Here is a 20,657-nt window from a genome sequence, read left to right on the forward strand (position 1 = left end):
ATCTATTTCCCATCCCCGTCCCATACCCAGGGAGGGGTCGAGTGCTGGCCCATGCTGTCGGGGCCATTAGCAACATCTTCCAATTCCGGAACAACTACAGAATCTCGATGACCTCTGTCGACACATTGGAGTACTTGATGTTGGTACAGTGGCTGTCGTCGTCTTGAACCACCCGGTTTGGGTGCAGAATCGCCAGTGTGAGGACGGTGCCGACGAACATGAAACACATGAACCCAATGTAAGTACCGTCGTTCACGGACGCAGCCTCGCTCCGATTGTAGTTCAGAATGAGGGGGATGAACCCGTCGATGACGCCCTCCATATTGAAGATGCTCCAGAATAGCAATATGTATGAACCCTTCCTCCTCGGTGGGAGGTACGACGTCATGATAGCTCCCTGCCCCGCCCAAAGCAATCCTGCTTCTATTCCAAGGATGACGCCGACGACAATGGCGAAGCCCTGGTGCTAGTAGTGGTTGTAGTAAAGGAAAGAGTCGGCGTAGAGGACGTAGGTTAAGCAACTGACTTTTCATCTTCCCCAAACTCCATTTCTCTTCTTACCCACTAGATCATATCAGATTCAAAGCCTCTGTTGGTAATTATAATTTCGGGGTGGAGTAGGGTGGGTAACTACAAACCCATACCCACCCTGAACCTGATTCGGGTTTCACAAGCTATCTCATACCCGTCTCATACCCGTCCCATACCCGATTAATTTATCCCATACCCGTCCCAATAGGGGCGGGGCGGGGCGGATGACCCGTGAAATTGTCATTCCTACATAAGATCGCTTCATTTCAATCCTGTTCCATTTATTTATATATATTTTCATCAATTCCTAAAAAATAATAATAAATTAAATGAGTGTGGGGCGGGGTATGGTGAGTTACGTGAGCATAGGAAATTTTTATATTTGTCCTACCTTTTTTTAAAATTTTCAACATTTTTTTTAATTTTAAATTTTATTAAAAATAAATAGGATTTATAAATAAAAATATATTACAAATATTTATAATTTATTTAAAAAAATATATTTTATTTATGTTTAAAAAGTAAAAAAAATGAAAAAAAAAACTAAAATAATTTTTGGCAGGGATAAAATAAAATCAAATTTGAATTCACCTTGAACCCATCCTGAGTTTTAAAAACTTATAAAATTCATCTATTTTTATCTAAAATCTTTCCCATTAAAGGTAGAACAAAGTCATACTTGAACTTATTTCGAATGGATTTTTAAAAACTTTTCAAACTTGTCGTAAACTCATCTATCTTTATCTCAAATATTTCCTATTAGTGGGTAAGATAAAATCATTTCTGAATCCGTCCGAACCTTCCAAACTCCCCATCGTAAACTCATTTATCTTAATCTTAAACCCTTCCTATCGGGGAGGGACGGGACATGAAGGATACTGGTCGGAAGGAAACCCGAAAAAGCCCATCCCATTTCCACCCCAGTTGAGACAAAGGTGTGACCCACTTCAGTGAAAACGTTGAAAGAGTTAAAGGAACTTTAAATCAAAATCCAATTTCGAGGAACTTTCAAAAAGGAGAAAGATTTCCCAGGACAACTTTTGTAATCTTTACTTTTAAAATTGAAATAGCTCCAAAATAGTACCAAACTTGAAGGTAACAAAAGTGAAAACGTGCTCATTGGACTGTCCCCAATTTTCTACAAATTGAATCATCACCATGTCCTTCCCTTGTTTGTTTCTCACTGTGTGTATTCGATTTTGTCGAATCCAAAAAGAGCTGTCGAGATCCTCTTTCCACACCCCAGATCTTGGCAGGCTTTTGTTTCTCAGATCTTATGTGTCAAACTTCAAATGAGGCTGCTGCAATTAATAATTATTAATTAAACGAATTAAGTCATTCTTAATCTTTATTAAGAGGAATTTACTTTTCTAGTCTTGGAAATTGGCTCAAGCTTCGGTTAGTAAAAAGAATTTATTCAAAAATAAAAAAATAAAAATTCATACTTTAAAAGTTTATATAAATTCGGAGATAATTAATTTAATTATTATTTTTTACTTTTAAACATTAAGATTGTTTAGTAAAATTAACTTAAAATTTATTCTAAATCATCAAATTAACATATTTACTCTTATAAATTTTAACTAGTACTTATCTTTATTAATTTTAACTCATATTTATTTTTATTAATTTTAAACAATAAATTTATTTGTAAAACACCTATATTTAAAGTATTATTGACACTTAAAATAGCAATAAAATATTTATTATAAAAAATGAGTCATAGATGTTAAATCATAATTTTAAAATATATTCTTACTAGCCTGGACAAATAAGGTAAAAAAAATTTGAGATTAATAATAAGTTAAATATTTTGACTTAATACTTAAAGTAATTTTTAACTTCAAATTATAATATTAAGTTATTTTAATAAATATGTTTAGTCTACTTAATGACATTAATTAATTAATTATTGAGTATTTGTTAAAATTTATTACTTAATACTTAATAACTTAAGTCAATTTTAAGTTAAATTGTTTTTAAGTTATTAACTTAAACTTCTTACTTATTTTTTACTTTAAGTATTAAAGTTATTTAGTAAAATTAACTTAAAATTTATTTTAAGTTATTAAATTGACATATTTATTCCATTAATTATAATTAATTTATATTATTAAAAAATTAATTAAGATTTATTCTCATTAATCTTAAGTAATAAATTTATTTATTAAACATTCATATTAAAAATATTGTAGATTTATAAAATAACATTAAAATATTTATTTGAAAAAATGAGTCATGGCTTTAGAGTTATGGTTGTTAAATATATTTTTATTAGACGATGACAAATAAAAAAAAAAGATTAAAAATAAATTAAATATTTTAACGTAAAACTTAAAATCATTTTTAACTTTAAGTTATTTTACCTAACTTGCTTAATCTACTAAATTACTTAAGTTGAATTATTAATTCATTTTAAGTCATTAAATTAATTTACTAAATGTCTTCTAAGTTGTATTAAGTCATTAAAATGGTTTATCAAACACTCGCTTACTAGAATACTTTATACTTTCCTAGTAACTTGATACCTAAAGATTCATGGGAGGCTACTAAAGAATTAGTAAATTCCAAAACCAAAAACTTGTTGCATTATTGACTACAAGAGATGAATATAATAAGTCAAAGATTCTATAAAAGATTAGTGTGATAATAAGTCAACCATTACATTGATAAATAATTTAATATTTTGTAATACATGTAAACATATAAACATCTAAGTATAATTAAATTAGGAAACTTGTGAATGATGATGATATCAACCTAACTTTTGTAGATAAAAAAATCAAGTTGCACATATTTTTACAAATCGACTAAAAGTTCATTGTACGAGGAATTGAAAATGACATTTGCTATATTTGACTTTAAAGCTTTGCTTGAAGGAAACTATTGAAAATATTAATCATAACTTAAAGTCAAATCAGAATATTTTAGGGATTTGAGGAGTAGGATGAATTGATATTTGTTTAGATTTCTTATCATTTTTAGAAGTTTTACTTTAATTATGAATTGAAGTCAAATGTGATTAGTTTATTATAAATATAAATTTATTATTACATTAATTAATGTAGAATGAAAATTGACCTTTTTAAAAAAAAATTATTGATTGTCAAACGATGTGGTTTCAACTTTCAACACAAGATGGAATGCCGATCATCCAATTTTATTAGCATCCAATTGTTCTCCAATGGGTCAATTTGACAATATAAAATATCACAATATTTCATTTCGCTTTAGGAATAGCTCTTCGAATTGCGAGTCTTAATCTATTTCACCATTTACAAACTCATAATTAGATCTTGGCAACTAAAAGTCTCTTTAGTCGTGTGATTTAAGAATGGTTTTATGTTTTTAAAAACAAAAAAGTATTTTTAAAAGTGTTAAATTTTTAGAAGTTTATAACACTATTTGACCATTGTTATTTATTTCCTATTTTTAAAAACAAAGTAAAATAGAAAATCATTTTAAGAGAACAAGTAAAAATTATTTATCTTAGATTTTTAAAAATAAAATTGAACACGACATCTTTCTTGTTCCCTCTCCACAACCCAATATTGATACAAAAAAAAGAAAAAAAATCCAAATATGATTTTCTTTTGAATTATACATGTTTTTCAGAATTTCCATTACCTTTTCCAAAATTTTTCACTAAACAAATAAATTCCAAATCAAATTGTATTTAATACATAAACTTTATTAATTTTTAAAAATAATTTAAAATTCAAAAATCAATTTAATTAGTACTAGAAAATCATGAAACTTAATAAGATTAAATTTTGTATATTAAAATTCATTTTGAATGATTTGACTAATTTTTTTTCCAACATAATCATATTTTTACAAATTTTTTTATAGGTAAATAAATTCCAAATTAAGTAAGAGTTAATGTGTTGGATTTGTTAATGAGTATAGTAATTTTTTAAAATAACTTGAAACTCAAATAGTGACTCAATTAATACAAAAAATTTATGATCAAAAATTGGTTTTAGAATAACTCTATTATTTATTTATTTACATAAAAAAATTTCCAATTTTTTTATTAAATAAATGAACTTCAAATTAACAGAGACTTAATGCTTCAGATATATTTATGGGTATAGTAATTTTTAAAATTAATTTGAAACTCAAATAATGAACTAATTAGTATCGGGGAAATTTATGAATAAAAATTGGTTAATAACGATTCTATTATTTCTTTGCTACATATTATTATATTTTTATTAATTTTCTTACTAAAAAAATGAATTTCAAATTAAACAACACTTTGTATTAATTTACTAATGAATTTAATAATTTTAAAATAAAAAATATATCTAATTACTACAAAAAATAATACAACAAAATTGATATATTATAAGTTTTTCTTATACACACTGCTATATTTTTTTTTTTTAATTTTCTCATTATATAAATAAATTATAATATAAGTGAGACATAATCAATAATTTAAATTCTTTAAAAGATCCTCTAATTTTTAAGAATAATTTGAAATTAAAAGTTGATCTAATTAATTAATATTATAAGAAAACATGATTGAATGAACCCTAAATATTTGTAAGTTAATAATTTAAAACAAATTATTTGGATAGTCATCGAGGAGGTAATGTAGATGTTAGAAAGAATACTGTTAGATGTATTTTTTTTTTTTTTTTATCTCGGAAGAAATACGTTCTCAAGATCCAAGTAGAAACAAAAAAATTGTTGCATTATTGACTACAAGAGATGAATATACTTAGCGGTAACTCAATGACATGTTGATCAGGTTTCTTGATGCTTAATGGGTTGAATTAAAGAAAAAGATTCCATCAAAGATTTTGTGCAATAATAAGTCAACCGTTGCATCGATAAAGATCTCAATATATATTTCATAGTAGAATCAAACCTATAAGCATAAACTATAGTTATATAAGGGGACTTGTGAATGATGATGATATCACCCTTGAGTTTTGTAGTTAAAAAAATTAAGTTGCATGTATTTTTATAAATTGACTAAAAGTTTATATGTATGAGGAATTGAAAATGACATTTGGTATATTTGACTTTAAAGCTTGGCTTGAAGGAAACTATTGAAAATATTAATCGTAACTTAAAGTCAAATTAGAAGATTTTAGGGATTTGAGAAGTAGGATGAATTGTTATTTATTTAGATTTCCTAGGATTTTAGAAGTTGTACTTTAATTATGAATTGAAGTCAAATGTGATTAGTTTATTATAAATATAAATTTATTATTGCATTAATTAATGTAGAATGAAAATGGACTTCTTTTAAATAAAATTATTATTGATTGTCAAACTATGTGATTTCAACACAAGACAAAATTTTGATCATCCAATTTTGTTATCATCTAATTGTTCTCGATATTAATAGGTCAATTCAACAATATAAAATAACACAATGGTTCATTGCGCTTTAGGAATAACTCTCCAAATTAAGAGTTTTAATCTATTTCATCATTTACTAACTCATAATTGGAACTTGCAACTAAAAGTCTATTTAGTCACATGATTTAAGAACAAATTTATATTTATAAAAACAAAAAGATTATTTTTTAAAAGTGTTGTATTTTTAGAAGTTTATGCCATTATTTGACCATTATTCTGTATTTCCTCTTTTTAAAAAGAAAGTCAAACAAGAGAATAATTTTTAGAAAATAAGTAAAAGTAATTTTTATTGAATTTTTAAAAATAAAATTAAATATGACATCTTTCTTTTTCTTTTTCCACGACCTAATATCAATACTGAAAATATTTTAATGTGATTTTCTTTTGAATTACACTTATTTTTTTTAGAATTCCTATTAACTTTTAAAATTTTTGTCACTAAACAAATAAATTATAAATCAAATTATATTTGATACATAAAATTTATTAATTTTTAAAAATAATTTAAAATTTAAGAATCAATTATTTAGTTATTATTAGAAAGTCATAAACTCAACAATATTAAAAAGTCATATATTAAAATTCATTTTAAATAACTTGACAAGTTTCTTCTTTGCATATAATCATACTTTTATAAATTTTTTCATTAGGTTAATAAGTTCCAAATTAAGAAAAATTCAATACATTGGATTTATTAATGAGTATAATAATTTTTAAAAATAACTTGGAACTCAAATAATAACCTGACTAACATAAGAAATTTATGAACAAAAATTGATTCTAAAATAATTCTATTATTTCTTTTCTACATATTAACATATTTTTTCATTGGAAAATAAACTTCAAATTAAATAACACTTAATGTTTTGAATTTATTAATAAATATAGTAATTTTTAGAAATAATTTGAAAATCAAACATGACCTAAATAATACCAAAAATTTATGCGTAAATATTAGTTTATAATTACTCTATTATTTTTCTGCATATTATTTTTCTAAATTTTCTCACTAAAAATTAAAAATAAACTTCAAACCAAACGAGACTTTCTAATAATTTATTAATGAGTTTAATAATTTTTAAAAATAATTTAAAACTAAAAAAATATATCTAATAACTACAAAAAAAAAATAATAATATAACAAAACCAATATATTATGAGTCATAATTTTACTATTTCTCATATACATACAATTATATATATATATTTTTTTAATTTTCTCATTATATAATAAATTATAAATTAGGTGGAACATAATTAATATTTTAATTTCTTCAAAGAATCTTTTAATTTATAAAAATAATTTGAAAATTTTAAAATTGATACAATTAATTAATATTATATAAATTGAATTTACAATGTTTTTACAAAATCAAAATAAAAAATTATTTTTGAAAATAATTATCTAAACAACTTTTTTTTTTTGGCAAAATATTTTTAAAATAGCTTACCAAATGCCCTTATTTTTATAAAATAACAAAAAAAAAATTACTTTTTGGTGTTAAATTTTAAAACAATTTTAAAAAACAAGTATAAGAATATATGACAGGTGAACCCTAAATATTGGTAACTTAATAATTAAAAAAAAATTTCAAACACTTAAATATTATTTAGTGGATATTATCACCATCCATACAATAATATAATTTTCAGTCAATTCAATTTGAATTGGTATTTTCTCCATCATAATTATAGTGAAGAAACATCTATAATAATTAATATCAATAACTTATTTTTTAAAATAAGATCATATCTAAAATTAAGATAATTATATAGTAAATTAGTAAGGTCAACTAAGCTTTATTTATTTATTTATTTTTGATAATCAAATAATCTTTCATGGCAAGTCCTTATGACTTTCTATTTCTTTATTGAGACCCATACCTGCCTAGTCCTTGCAACGATTTGCACTAGTTTAAGGTAAACTAAGCTTGGAACCACTTTGGAACAACCTACATTTATATATAAATTTTAGGAAATTAGAAGTCCTTCACCAGCAAGGCATAGAAAAGATTCAAAGAACACAGCACAAATCAAGAGACATTGACCTGTCCAAATGATTGCCTTTATTTTTATGCCCTTGTGTTCTTGTTTTTACATTTATTTATTTTTTCTTTCAGGGTCGATGGATATTTTCTTGGGAAATTTGAAGGAATTGGAAAATTTGAAATTCTTGAGAAACAAGGCATAAAAAAAAAAAAAAAAACTATGTGATCTGTATATTGCTTAAGCATTAATGAGGATTCAATCTTGAATCAACTCAAATCATTGTAGACAAAATTTAGCTTATAATTACATGGACTGAATAGAAGATTTTAAGTCAAATTTTGCTAATAGCTTATAACCTATTAGCACAATCCTTCTTCAAAGCATTGGAGGATCAAATTTTCTTCTCAAGGTCTTCAAAGCTCTGCAAAATCTTCAAAGATCTTCAACTTTCTGTTTCTTCAATGTCTTTTCCCCGATCTTCAAAGCCTTGTACTGATCTCCAGACGACTTCTGGTTGTTCTTTCAGAAGTGTGATGACAATCTTCTGAGACTCCATTGTTGTCTCTCAATGAAGCTTCAAAGGCTGTTCATGTCTTCAATTAGCATTCCTGTGAAAATTCTAAGATCCAAACTTCCAACGTTTATGTGAGAATTCATAATTCAACTCTCCAAAAATGTCTTCAATCGAGATGAACTTATCCAAATCCTCCATCAGCATATGGGTGAGGCTCTCTTCAATTGTCTTTCTTTTTCTAATATTTCTCTTGGGTTTTTCTTCTTCTTCCTCAGCTTTTCTTCTCAGTAAATGGGGTCTAAGCTTGCTCACATCCGATAATTGGACCGGCTTCAGGAAGAAATCTTCTGCTCCTTCTTCCAGACATCTGATCAATTCCCATTAACCAATCCCAGGTTAGAAACTGAATCAACAAATTTTCATTTCTTTTGGATGAGAAGAATTCAATTCCAAAATCTTCAATATTTTCCTCACCTGTTAATCCTTGAGGGGATATTCTCAGAGGACATGATCACAACTGGTATGTCTTTCAGAGATGAAGATTCCTGCAGAATTCATTTGATTTTTAGTTTTAGCTTCAAAAATGGTTCTGAGTTTTCATCAGGAGAATGAAGATACCTTGATCTTTCTGAGGAGATCATAGCCAGTCATTCCAGGCATGGAATAATCCGTGATAATTAAATTTACTTCCATTTCCTGCCATATAACAAAAGGAAAAAGGAAAATTAAACATCTATCAAAAAAACCCAGAAAAGAAAAGGAATGAGTGGAAGAAAATCAGTGAGAAAATCATACTTGGGGATGATGATTCCTCTGCTCTTCCTCTTGCAGACCCAGAAATTCCAGAGCCTTGCTCCCAGAATCCACAGCAGTAACTGTCCAAAAAACCCCACAAAAATCAACAATCAAAACCCCAAAATAAAAATCAAAAGAAAGAGGAGAGATTAATCAATCTCTAAGCAACATACCTTGAAAAGAAGAGGTTTTGAGGAGCTTTTCAATCAATTTTCTATCTATGAGGTTGTCATCAACAGCAAGAACATGGAACTGTGCCTCTATTGCCATATCCATTCCACTGTTGCACCAGAAAAGCCAAGAAAAAGGAGTATGATTTTATGAAGACGAAGAAGAGAGAAAGAGAGGTGAATACACAAGGCCAGAAGATATTGTTCTGGAGTTTATGGTATATGTAAGCCCATCTGGCTCAAATGAAAGTTTGGGAAGCAGGATCCGACAAATATGATTTCACAATCTTGAGGATCTTCTAGGTTGATTGTCCACAACAGGCAACCAAGTTTCTGTATTATTTTAATACATGTTTGGGAAAAAAAAAAGATACATACTTTGCAATAGTTATGTGATTGACCTTTGGCTTATTGTTTGGGCTACTATTAGGTGTCGAGAGCCCTCTTGACTCAAGTTGAAGGGTACAAATTATTTTTGAAAATAGGGCTTGGGGCACTTGGAAAGGGTTCTCATTGCCATGATTGTCCAGCTATGGCATCTCATCATATTTGGTGGGGTTTGTCTAAAAAAAAACAAACAAAATCTCATTTTGCATGTAGTGGGAATCGCCCAAAGCTACTCACAAAAAGAAAGAGAAAAGAAAAAAAAAAAAAAACACTTTAAACTATTCTAAAGGTTGTCTAACATTTCACATTTCACATTTCACATTTGTAATGCCCACCCATTACTGAAGATTCTCTATTTATGGAGGGCATTCACTTTTTTTTTCCAATAATTTTCCATAATCTTTTACCCATTTTTAACGAGTCTATCTACTTAGGAGGAAGTGAGTATTGAGATCTTAAATGCACATTTTTCTTATGATATTGGTTCGAGTTTGACACCGTGTTTCACTTTGACTAGGTTTTGAGCTTGAAGCTCACTTAAATTTGAAATATTTCTCATAAGATATTAAAGTTTAGAGTGATTTTAATAGTATTTTTACTCGAATTGTTTAAAGTTACTTTAATAGTGTTTTTATTTGAATTATTTTTAATAAAAGTGTTTTAATTAGAAATATTTTTAGGAGAATTGCCTTTCAAATATTTCTTTAAAAAACATTATAAGTAATTTTTAACATTATAAGTGATTTTTCAAATTTTTAAAAGTGTTTCTTAAATTTTATTGAACACTTAATTTTTTTTTTCAAAAACCCTTTTTAAACTAAAAGCGTTTTTTACAATTACTGTCAAACGAACTCTTGATGTATTACTAATGGTTTGTGATTATAATTTTTTTTTCCTTTGATACTAACAATAGGAATTTTTTAGTATAAAAAACATGAATATCTTTGTGCAATTAAAATATTGTAATATTAGATAAAAATGTAAGTGAAATGAGGCAAAGAATGAGTTTTTTGATTTATAGTTTCTATTCAAAGGGCATATTTTTGTTCTAATTATGTACTATTCTAATATAACTTATTTCCTTGGATCTTAATGGTTATAATTCAATTCAAGCATTGATCCTAGCGTTTGAGTGCTTCTGAGCATATGTTCCTATGATCTTACCATGGTTTAAATACCTTCTGTTTGATGGGTTTGAGATTCTTTTTATATAAAAATCAATTACTTAAAATCCAAAGTTATCTTTATGATGAAAGATCCTTTTCAAAATTTCTCTTAGTAAGAGAGTATTTAGTAAAACCTAATACTTATTACTTATTATTTAATGATTTAAGTTGATTTTAAGTTAAATTATATTTCAATTGTTAATTTAAAATTGTTACTTAATTATTACTTTAAGTATTAAGGTTGTTTGGTAAAATTAACTTAAAAATATATATATATATATATATATATATATATATATATATATATATATATATATATAAATATTTAAACACTTATGTTTAAGAATTAGAATCTCTTTGATAATGATTATATGAAGCGCTTTTAACATTTTTAATATTTGAAAATATTTGTCTTTCAAATATTATAAAAATTAAAAATATTTCCTAAAATTACTATTAAAGACATTTTTAGAATTACGAGGATGTATATAATCGTTTGAAATAGCAATTTCTCTGTCATAAAATTCATAAACCTATAAATCTTTTAAAAATATATCATGGAAGTTCCTTTAGTGGAGAGGCAATGAGGTGCATCCATTATCTATTTTATTGCTAATCATGATCTATTATAAAAGTTTCACTACAACTAAGGGAAAAAGAGAGAGAGAGAGAGAAAAAAGGACACATTGAAAAATTACAAATTCTTAATCTCCACATGTTTATTTATTTATTATATTTTTTTCAAACATATTAAAGTTTGTGTGTAGTTTTATTATTTTCTTTGGATCTGATCCTCTTGAAAGTCCCAATTTTGTTGATATCATATACAATATGATGAATTCATTATACAAACAATAAAAAGTTTGGATGTAATTAGTAGCCTAAACACTTTTCATATATAAATAAAGATGCCTAAAAGTTAAGGGCCCAATGTGGTTTTTAATTAAATTTATTTGAAAAAAAATTCAGTGTAGAAAACAACTTAATTAAGGAAGGGGACATGAAAATTACTTATTGAGATCAAATAGAAAATAGAATAGAAAGAAATTTTAATAAAATTTATTATTAAAAGGATTTAATATTAAAAATATTTTGTTGTTGAATGAGTCTCGATTGTACCATCATCTAATAGGTGCATAATAGGACGGATACCTGAAAAGACCCGTCCCATTTCTCCTCAACCTGTTAGATGAATAATTAATAAAAAAAATGAATTTAATTATTTTTTTATTTTTTGACATATGTAAAATAAAAATTATTTATTATTAAAATAAATTTAAAAATTTATAATATTTATTTTATGAATAATTTATATTTATTTTTTATTCAATTAAAATTTTAATAAATTTAAATAAATTCTAAAAAAAATGAAAAAAAATTTAAATGGGATATATAAAAGAGAGCCGGGTTCGGTCTGGGACATAAATTTTAAATCCAGGCCGGAGCCCTCCTGGGCCAATTGGCCGGAGCTCATCTCGGAAGGCCCATTTACATGCCTATGCCCAATGTCAACGTTAGGGATTCAAAGCCTTTGATCACGAACATGAAGGTTCTGTGATATGCCAAATACGCACCACTTGGACGGTTGCATGAAGGTTTTCCCTTGGAGAGATTCAATGTTGTCCAGATGTTGCATTCTCTCCATAGGCACTTACTTTCATTCCTTCCTTTATCACCCCTTTTGTCAATATAACACCAACCCTCTCCCCTGATCTCTTCCTCTCTCACTCTGCTCTAATTCCTTGCTCGTTCGTAACCTTTATCACCCATTCTCTTATCAGTTCCTCTCTCTCTTTCTAAGCACTCTTTAGAAAGCCTTTCTCCCACGAAGGCACCAAGGCTAAAATAATCTTCCAATGGCTACAGATGTGTCTCGCTGGAAAGAAATGCTGGACAATTCAATGTCCGGCAACTTCTTGAGTGAAAATTTGATAGATATCCATTTACGGTTACCCGTCAAGTCTATTGTCCGATTTAGGTGTGTTTGCAAATCATGGTGCACTTTATTCGATGATCCCGATTTCATTAGCATGCATCTCAGGCAAGCCTCTGCAAACAGTAATGGTCGTCTGCTCTTTAAACATCTGTCCAGTTCTGAGCAAGAAATTTACTCCTTACGAAGCAACATAGCTTTTGCAGAAGTGCGCAGACTGGAAGTACCCGTTCCAAGCAAGACAGATTATTACCAAATAGTGGGATCCAGCAATGGGTTGATTTGTCTGACGGAATCTAACTTCAAGGGTTCATATCTCAGCTTGAACTTATTTCTCTGGAACCCAGCTATTCGAGAATTTCAAACCCTGCCAAAATATCATATCAACAATTTCACAAGTCCGCTCATGGTGGTGGGTCTGGGGTTTGCATTTCACCCGGTGATCAACGACTACAAAGTGGTAAGAATAGTGTATTTTATGAGAAATAAAACATCCGAAGCTGATGTCTACTCGCTAAGGACAGGGTCGTGGAGGAAAGTGGATGCCAATATCTGCTGCTACATCCACAGTAACGTGTCACGGACATTTATCAATGGAGCTTTACATTGGTTGGCAGGTAAGAAAAATGAGATGGACAACACTGATAACTTGATCCTATCGTTTGACATGGCTAAGGATGTTTTCAAGGAGATAATGCTGCCGGACTTTGGCTATGACGAGCTGATTCGCAAATGTCTTGCAGACTACAAGGGTTCCCTTTCTGTCTTGTTTTATGACGCCTATCACAGCAATGAAAATTGTGACGTGTGGGTAATGGAGGAGTACGGTGTTGCCAAGTCTTGGACTAAACACTTTACCATCCGCCATGAGATTGAAATTATTATACCATTCGAGTTCTTCGATAACGGGGAGGCTATACTCCAGAAGAAGAAGAGTGGAGGATTTATTTCATGGAACCCGGATGGGATCAGGTTCAGGGATCTTGGAGTGTCAGGGCCTGCTCGTCTGGTTGAATACATGGAGAGCCTGGTTTCACCTAGGGGAGGGAATGGATCAGCCGGGCAGCTTCTTTTCTATAGTACTTCAGCTTCCACCACCCCTGGTTCTACTAAGGAGATTGACGTCGGGGTTAAAGAAGGTGAGGTGGAGGGAGAAGATGAAGCGAGTAGAAGATCCAGCAAAGGCAGTGTTTGATAGAAGTATAGTTATGTTATTTTGCCTTATAACTCAAGGCGGTATGTTTTTCTTTCTTTTGTTTCCTTTTCTTTTTGTTGGCGGAAATATGGTATGTTATCTTAAGGTTGTAGTAAATTTCAAACTCTAGTTTCTGTATTTGTTGCAGCTATGCGTATTACCACCTTAATTAACCCAGAGAAAGAAAGTATGGAATGATACAGGCTATTTGGTTTCTTGGATGGGAAAATGATTTAATAGTATTGTGGTTGTGTGACATCTTGATGATTTTGATCTGAAAGAAGCTCTTTTGATATGTGATTGTTGATACCGAAATTATATACATGTTACTTAGGTACTCTTGGAGGATGCTACTCAACCCGATACCACGATGAGAAGAGTGGAACCCTCTCAGTACCAACTATCAAGAGGTGTCTCTCTACGCTCTGTACTTCTTTATGCCATCACCCGACTATTGGTAAGGCCATGATGACAGGACCACGTTCCCCATTTGGCATTTAGCCAGAAAAGCCTGCGAACATGGACATCCTAAAGTTCACGCGCAATATCCTTGTATATAAGATGGATATGCCTATAGTAACAATCCAAGGAAAAACCCCAGGAATATTAAAAAAGATTGCTTTTGGTGATAATATTATATGTGATGATTAAAGAGTTAGGGTTTGTTTGACAATTGTTATTAAGAATAGTTTTATATTCTCTAGAATAAAATAATTAAAAAAATATGTTTGACAATAAAAAGTTGTTTTATGCATTTTTTTTTGTTCTTAAGAACATAAGATAAGGTATTTTTAGATAATATTTTTTAATTTTTTTATTTGTTTTTTAAGAATCGTTTTAAAAAATAATTATAAAACATGTAGAATGATTAAAAATTAAGCATAAAACATAAAAAATATTTTTAATACATATTTTAAAATATTAAAAATATGTTAAAAATATTTTAAGTTTTTAAACAGATTTTTATTTTATAAAACATTAAAGAATAATTTTTAAAAACCATTATTAAACAAACCCTTAAATATAGGGATTATCTTATTTCTAACCCTATTACATAAATATTTCTTTGAATTACTAAGACTTCATACATACTTGATGTAATGAGAGCGCTATAAGATTCTATATATAAAATATGTAATATGTTTCCACTTACATGAAATTCAATTTTTTTCTTCTTCTATTTTTTGAGTCGAAAAATGATATAAAAGGCTACTGTTAGCTCCTTGACTTGGATGAAACGATGCGAAGGGCCTCATAGATGGGCACCCTAGCCTATGGAGGGCTGAGGGCTTCCGTTGATTGTCCTCACACAGCCACGAAACGACACCATTTCTGATTCTCCATGTCTCCTCCTTTGGCCTTCAGGCATGCATAACTCCACAACTGACTAAGATAACAATTTTATCAAGTCTATGTCATCTCTGAACTCATAGAAAGACTCCAAACTTCTGATTGTCGGTGGAAACGAAATTTTCTGGGAAAGGGAGAAAGCAAAATGAAGTTAAATTCTTTAGTGAATAGTGGGCTAGCTGAGTCCTCTTCTCTCATTTGGCTTTTACTGAGAAAGTCACTGACAAACAAAGAAAAATGCATACAAATCCACTATTGAATAATGTGTGAAGATCAGTCCTCTTCTCATTTGGCTTTTACTAAGAATAGGAGAGTTGATGACAAACAGCTGAGTTCAACAGGTTGGCATATTCAATGTACCTAGCTAGCTAGATATATAAGTGATAAACCCATGGATAAAAAACAAAAGTATTTCTTGATAATCATTTGGCTGAAGTATATAATAATATTTGGTGAATGTTTAATATAATTTTATTGTAAGGTGACATAAATAGTTAGAAATGTTGAAAGAAATTTTTTGAAGAAGAATTGAAATTTTGAAAGTTTTCTTGAATTTCCTTAAAATTGAGTTCTCTCTCCCAACCTACATTTTTTCTTTATATTAAATATATATAATTTTTAAAAAATAGAAAATAATAACAGATCTTATATTATATATTAAATTTGACATAAGAAGGAGGACTTATCCTTAAAAATTGCTATAAAAAATTTTAAAAATTGAAATGGTAATTTTTTAAATATTTATATTTATTTAAAAATAATTTTTAAAATTATTATTATTTTAAGGTAATTCTTTATAGAAGTTTGTTGTACTAATGGAGACTTTAATACAAACAATGTTAGTTTAAAATAATAATAATAATAATAATAATAAATAATCCACACAAAGATACACAATATTTTAATGTGGTTTGATCAATCATACTTACATCCATGGATGAGAAAAAATCATTGCACTATAATAGAACCAAAAACAACTATTGGGTTCACAAAACATTTAATGTTTCCTTATTCCTTGTATGTATACCTTGAACCACGAGCTTCTTCATTCCACCAGTATTTCCTATTCTCTCTCACATCTCTATCTACCATATACAATTTTTATAAGCTTGTCTCCATATCATAACCTTTCCTTCTCATGATTAACAATATTTATAGACATATTCCTTATTCTATAAAGAAACCTAATACTACAATAACATATCAAATTAAGAAATATTCTATACAATATTCTTAAGTGTATCATGGAGAGATGAAATATTGACTTAATGGAATTTGATCCAAGGTGGACATTGCTTAAGGGACTTGAGCCTAACTTGGGCTTGAGTCACTTAATCCAACCCACTTTGATCCCAATTAATTAATTAGCCTTATTGAATTTAAATTCATTAATTAACCTAATCCAAAAAGATTGTTTGTAACATCCCGTTTAACCTTACATTTTTGCCATAACACTTGTATGCATACTTATGAATTACAAACCCATAACTCCATCAAACAAACGTGCCACCATGAATGAGGAGCTCAAACGGGGACTAATAGGACCTATAAGAAAATATTAGCTCTCTCATAATTTAATTCTAAAGTTGACTTAACATTCCACTATAGAGATTTAACTATACTCTAGTATTCTATAATATTACAAATGAAACAAAGCTTGGGTTTGTGATATACTTTCTACTACATGCAAATCCTCTTATGAACTGGTGTCCATAATATAATAGGGTACATGTTATCATTCTTTAAAGATTATCTTTCCAATCCTTGAGTTACAAACTTATCTATTATATGATCAATTGATATCCTCTAGTTCACAAAGAGTATATGTCAAATTCCACTTAAGGAATTGCTACGACCATATTTTTTCTTATTATATCTTTCAGATCACCTAAAAGGACATGACATTCTATGAGATATCATGGTGCTTCTATTAAAAATACTTGTTGTCACAAACCTTCATTAATAGTAACTCAATCTATAGAGAATATATAACCACCTTAGGGTCTCACTTATAGGTCAAAACCACTGATGATGTTAACATAAATTCAATATACTCTCAAGGTGAGATTTCATGCAATTTAGTAGCTCGGTGAATCATGACTACGTGATAGTTGATGTCATGATTCACCATAAGTTTTGTCCAATGTGTAACCATATATATTGGTGCACTCATCATGAGAAAACCATTTAAATGACCAAAATAAGTCATCCTTCCAATAAGGAGATAGTGCATTATGGGTCTTTGTTGTCCTTGGCTCAAGTTCCTTGGTGACCCATTATTTTTATGGATTTATAGGCTTATTATTTATATGGGTGCAAAAGAGTGTTTTGGTAAAAGCGTAATGCTACATAGGAAATTATGAATGGTCTTTATGAATTGGACTAATTAATTAATTGAAGTCCAATATGGATAGTTAATTAATTATAACAAGATGGGCTAGATTAAATGACTCCTTAGGGATTAAGGGTTAAGAAGTTTTAGTCATTCCATTATTCCAGAAAGAGAGAGTCCTAGCCTCCATCACCATAAGAGAGAAGTCCACCCTTCTCTAATGCCTAGTTTTGGGAGAGAGCCTTCAATGGAAGATTCATTGATTTGGAGATCCTTTTCATCAATTGGCCTAGATTTGGGACCATCTATATCAAAGGTAAAATTTTTTGAGCCCTTGATCTAAGTTTTTATGTTTAAATGCTTTTGTTGCCTTAGATTTAGTATCTCTAGGATGATAGATGCATGCACTCTTATGATCTAGAGCTCGTAATAGATTTATCTAGAATATTCTATCAAGAAGAACCTTAATCTCGACACTTAATGTATTCCTTGAGTTAGACACTGAAGTGTTTTCTGGCTCATTCAATTTAAGATGTGGAATTTGATCTTATTTAGAATGAGAGTGCTTATGGAATCTTTTCACTAATCGTTCTACTTTTGTGTTATCATCTTTCCAACTCATGCTACAACTACTTAGTTTAGATTTTCTCCAAATTAGCCTACTTGACATTCAATGAACTTATATATCCTCATTTCTCCCTAAGAAAGTTTTAAAACAACTCAAAGTCAAACATTTTTCCTTCATGCTCAAACAAAAGCTTGAATGAAGACAAAGACAAAGTAAGAAGGGGTGGTGGGGGGGGGGGGGGGGGGGGTGGTGGGGAGGTGGACGTTAATTCGAATTTTTAAAAATGAAAAAAAAAAAACTTAACAAAGAGTGAACACCCTTATTGGAGAAGAAGGCTTGCCATTGAAATTAGTTTACAGAAACTAGAATACAAGAATAAAAACACAAGAACTACCCTAAGGCTACTAAATGGAAACCCAAAAAAATAAAAATGGTATATTTAAAACTATCTAGAAAAGACAAAACTTCTCATGAAGTTAGAAATGCCTTCAAATTATGAGATTTCAATGTATTAATAAAGAAAACTCATAGTAAATGCTTAGTCACACAAAGACAACACCAAAATAGATGAAGATGTTAGAGGAAAAATAAAATATTAAAAGCACTCTTCTGACATAGAAATAGGGTTCATATCTTATTAAATCTTGGTCATATATGGGAAAGTATGAAATGCCATGCAATGATTAACATGGTAGTAACATAAAACTTTATAACTATTAAAGTGACTAACTCATGTATACTTCCTAAGAGTCTAATTTTTAATTTTCCCATGTATTTCTATTTGAGAAATATCATAAAAGAGGGCCATTGAAAGGTTCAATAAAGCTATATGGTAGCTTATCATAGGCTAAGGTGGTATTTGTTTTTTTTTTTTACTTAATTTTAAATAGAACTTTAATGTTTTATAATGTTAAGTATTAGGTTATTTGTTTTTGTAATATTTTATTTCTATTAAATATTAAAAAGTAAAAAAAAAATCAATATGTTGCTTTTTCCATTTAGAAAAACCCAAATATTTTGGTTTTTTCTATTCAATAAAAAAATTATAATAAGTCATAAAAAATAGAAAAACAAACAACTTAAAATCTGAAAGTAAATTGCTTTCAATAAAAAGTTAAAAAAACAAACACCCTCAAAGTCTAACTTACAATTGACCTAGCATCAAAGGTTGGCCAAGCCTAAAATGCAATTATGACTAGATAAAGTAACCAAATGGGGCAGACCAATGTTAGATAAAGTAACCATAGTCAAATATGTGGTCCCAAGGAAATGTTACAACTTTTGTCAATAATGGAGTAGTACCATGATTGATAAATCATGGCTAATTTTGCAAATAGTGAGTTGTTAGTCTCAATTAAAGGCATGTTTCATTCTCATTTCACATAAACAACCTATATGTCAAACCAGAAAAAGAAATTGGTGTTTGGGCTTTCCACTATTACTTATTCTTCTACCTCTTTCTCAAAGAGGTGCTACCACCAATTATCTTGGGAGAGGTTCTTGGATGATTCAACTTATTCCTTAAGGTTAATTTGTGTTAAAGTGTTGTTAGATTCATTACTCCAATAAAGATATATATCCTATCTAAAATTTGCATTTCAAAACAAATTAAAGATAAGTCTATAGTAAACAAAAGTGAAATAATTGTTATAAAGAAACCAAATAATCCTATGTTGGTATTAGCACCCATGGTGATATGAGATTACATTAGTGAACAAATTTGGTCATTCTAAGTGGAAAGGAAAACCTAATTTTATTTAGAAATAATTTTGAAGTCAAAGTAAGTTAGATAGCATGTGAAGATGAACAATTCAAAGCCCTTTGAAAATTAATGGACATAATAATATAGCAGTTGCAAAACTTGAATGTGAAGATTAAAGGAAATATTAACAATTTCAAAACATTTAATGAAGTAAAATTAATGATACAATTAATCCATTAATAATATAAGGAAGATTGGTATTTTATAAATACAAGTAGATAAACATTGGACAGTTTTATAGTTATTGCTAATCTATCATTAATGCATTAGGGACGAATGAAGCCAAACTAAAATATTAAATACTACTAAAACTTTTTTTCTAAGGTAAGAATATAAAATTGAAGTAATTACAAAACACCTTTAGTTTGTGTTGTTATGTACTCTCATAATTTGAGGGTAAAATTAATATAACAACTTCTCAACTAAGTATTTATTTCTCCATGTAGCATGAATGAAAACCAAGCATATATATACATCTAATCCTATTCCTCTGTTACTATAGACTCAGATTGTCCATTTTTTCAAGTCTTTTCAAATGTTTTTCTTCAATACTATTTTGATTACTTGTGTTTTCTTTTTTGGAACC

General features: G+C 28.7%; 2 protein-coding genes across 2 annotated transcripts; one reads left to right on the forward strand and one right to left on the reverse strand.

Moving 5' to 3' along the window:
• Positions 1-8,104: 8,104 nt before the first annotated feature.
• On the reverse strand, positions 8,105-9,727 carry LOC100265255 (two-component response regulator ORR9). The gene is made up of 5 exons (XM_002268316.4): positions 9,382-9,727; positions 9,209-9,288; positions 9,032-9,109; positions 8,888-8,958; positions 8,105-8,780 (listed from the first exon to the last, which is right to left on the reverse strand). Exons 1-5 carry the CDS (start codon positions 9,482-9,484, stop codon positions 8,519-8,521), a joined length of 594 nt encoding a protein of 197 aa, XP_002268352.1. The 5' UTR covers positions 9,485-9,727; the 3' UTR covers positions 8,105-8,518.
• A 2,765-nt stretch (positions 9,728-12,492) lies between these two features.
• On the forward strand, positions 12,493-14,729 carry LOC104877898 (F-box/kelch-repeat protein At3g23880). Its single transcript, XM_010647310.3, has 2 exons — positions 12,493-14,100; positions 14,394-14,729. Exon 1 carries the CDS (start codon positions 12,788-12,790, stop codon positions 14,057-14,059), a length of 1,272 nt encoding a protein of 423 aa, XP_010645612.1. The 5' UTR covers positions 12,493-12,787; the 3' UTR covers positions 14,060-14,100; positions 14,394-14,729.
• The last annotated feature ends 5,928 nt before the right edge of the window (positions 14,730-20,657 follow it).

Source organism: Vitis vinifera, chromosome 13 (genome assembly GCF_030704535.1).
Source record: "Vitis vinifera cultivar Pinot Noir 40024 chromosome 13, ASM3070453v1".
In the NCBI taxonomy this organism is placed as follows: domain Eukaryota; kingdom Viridiplantae; phylum Streptophyta; class Magnoliopsida; order Vitales; family Vitaceae; genus Vitis; species Vitis vinifera.

Coding starts and splice junctions, on each gene's coding strand:
- LOC100265255 (XM_002268316.4), bottom strand. CDS start 9,484: ATGGATATGGCAATAGAGGCACAGTTCCATGTTCTTGCTGTTGATGAC. Junction 9,289..9,381: donor CAAAACCTCTTCTTTTCAAG/GTATGTTGCTTA, acceptor TTTTTTGGACAG/TTACTGCTGTGGATTCTGGG. Junction 8,781..8,887: donor ATCCCCTCAAGGATTAACAG/GTGAGGAAAATA, acceptor GGAATTGATCAG/ATGTCTGGAAGAAGGAGCAG.
- LOC104877898 (XM_010647310.3), top strand. CDS start 12,788: ATGGCTACAGATGTGTCTCGCTGGAAAGAAATGCTGGACAATTCAATG.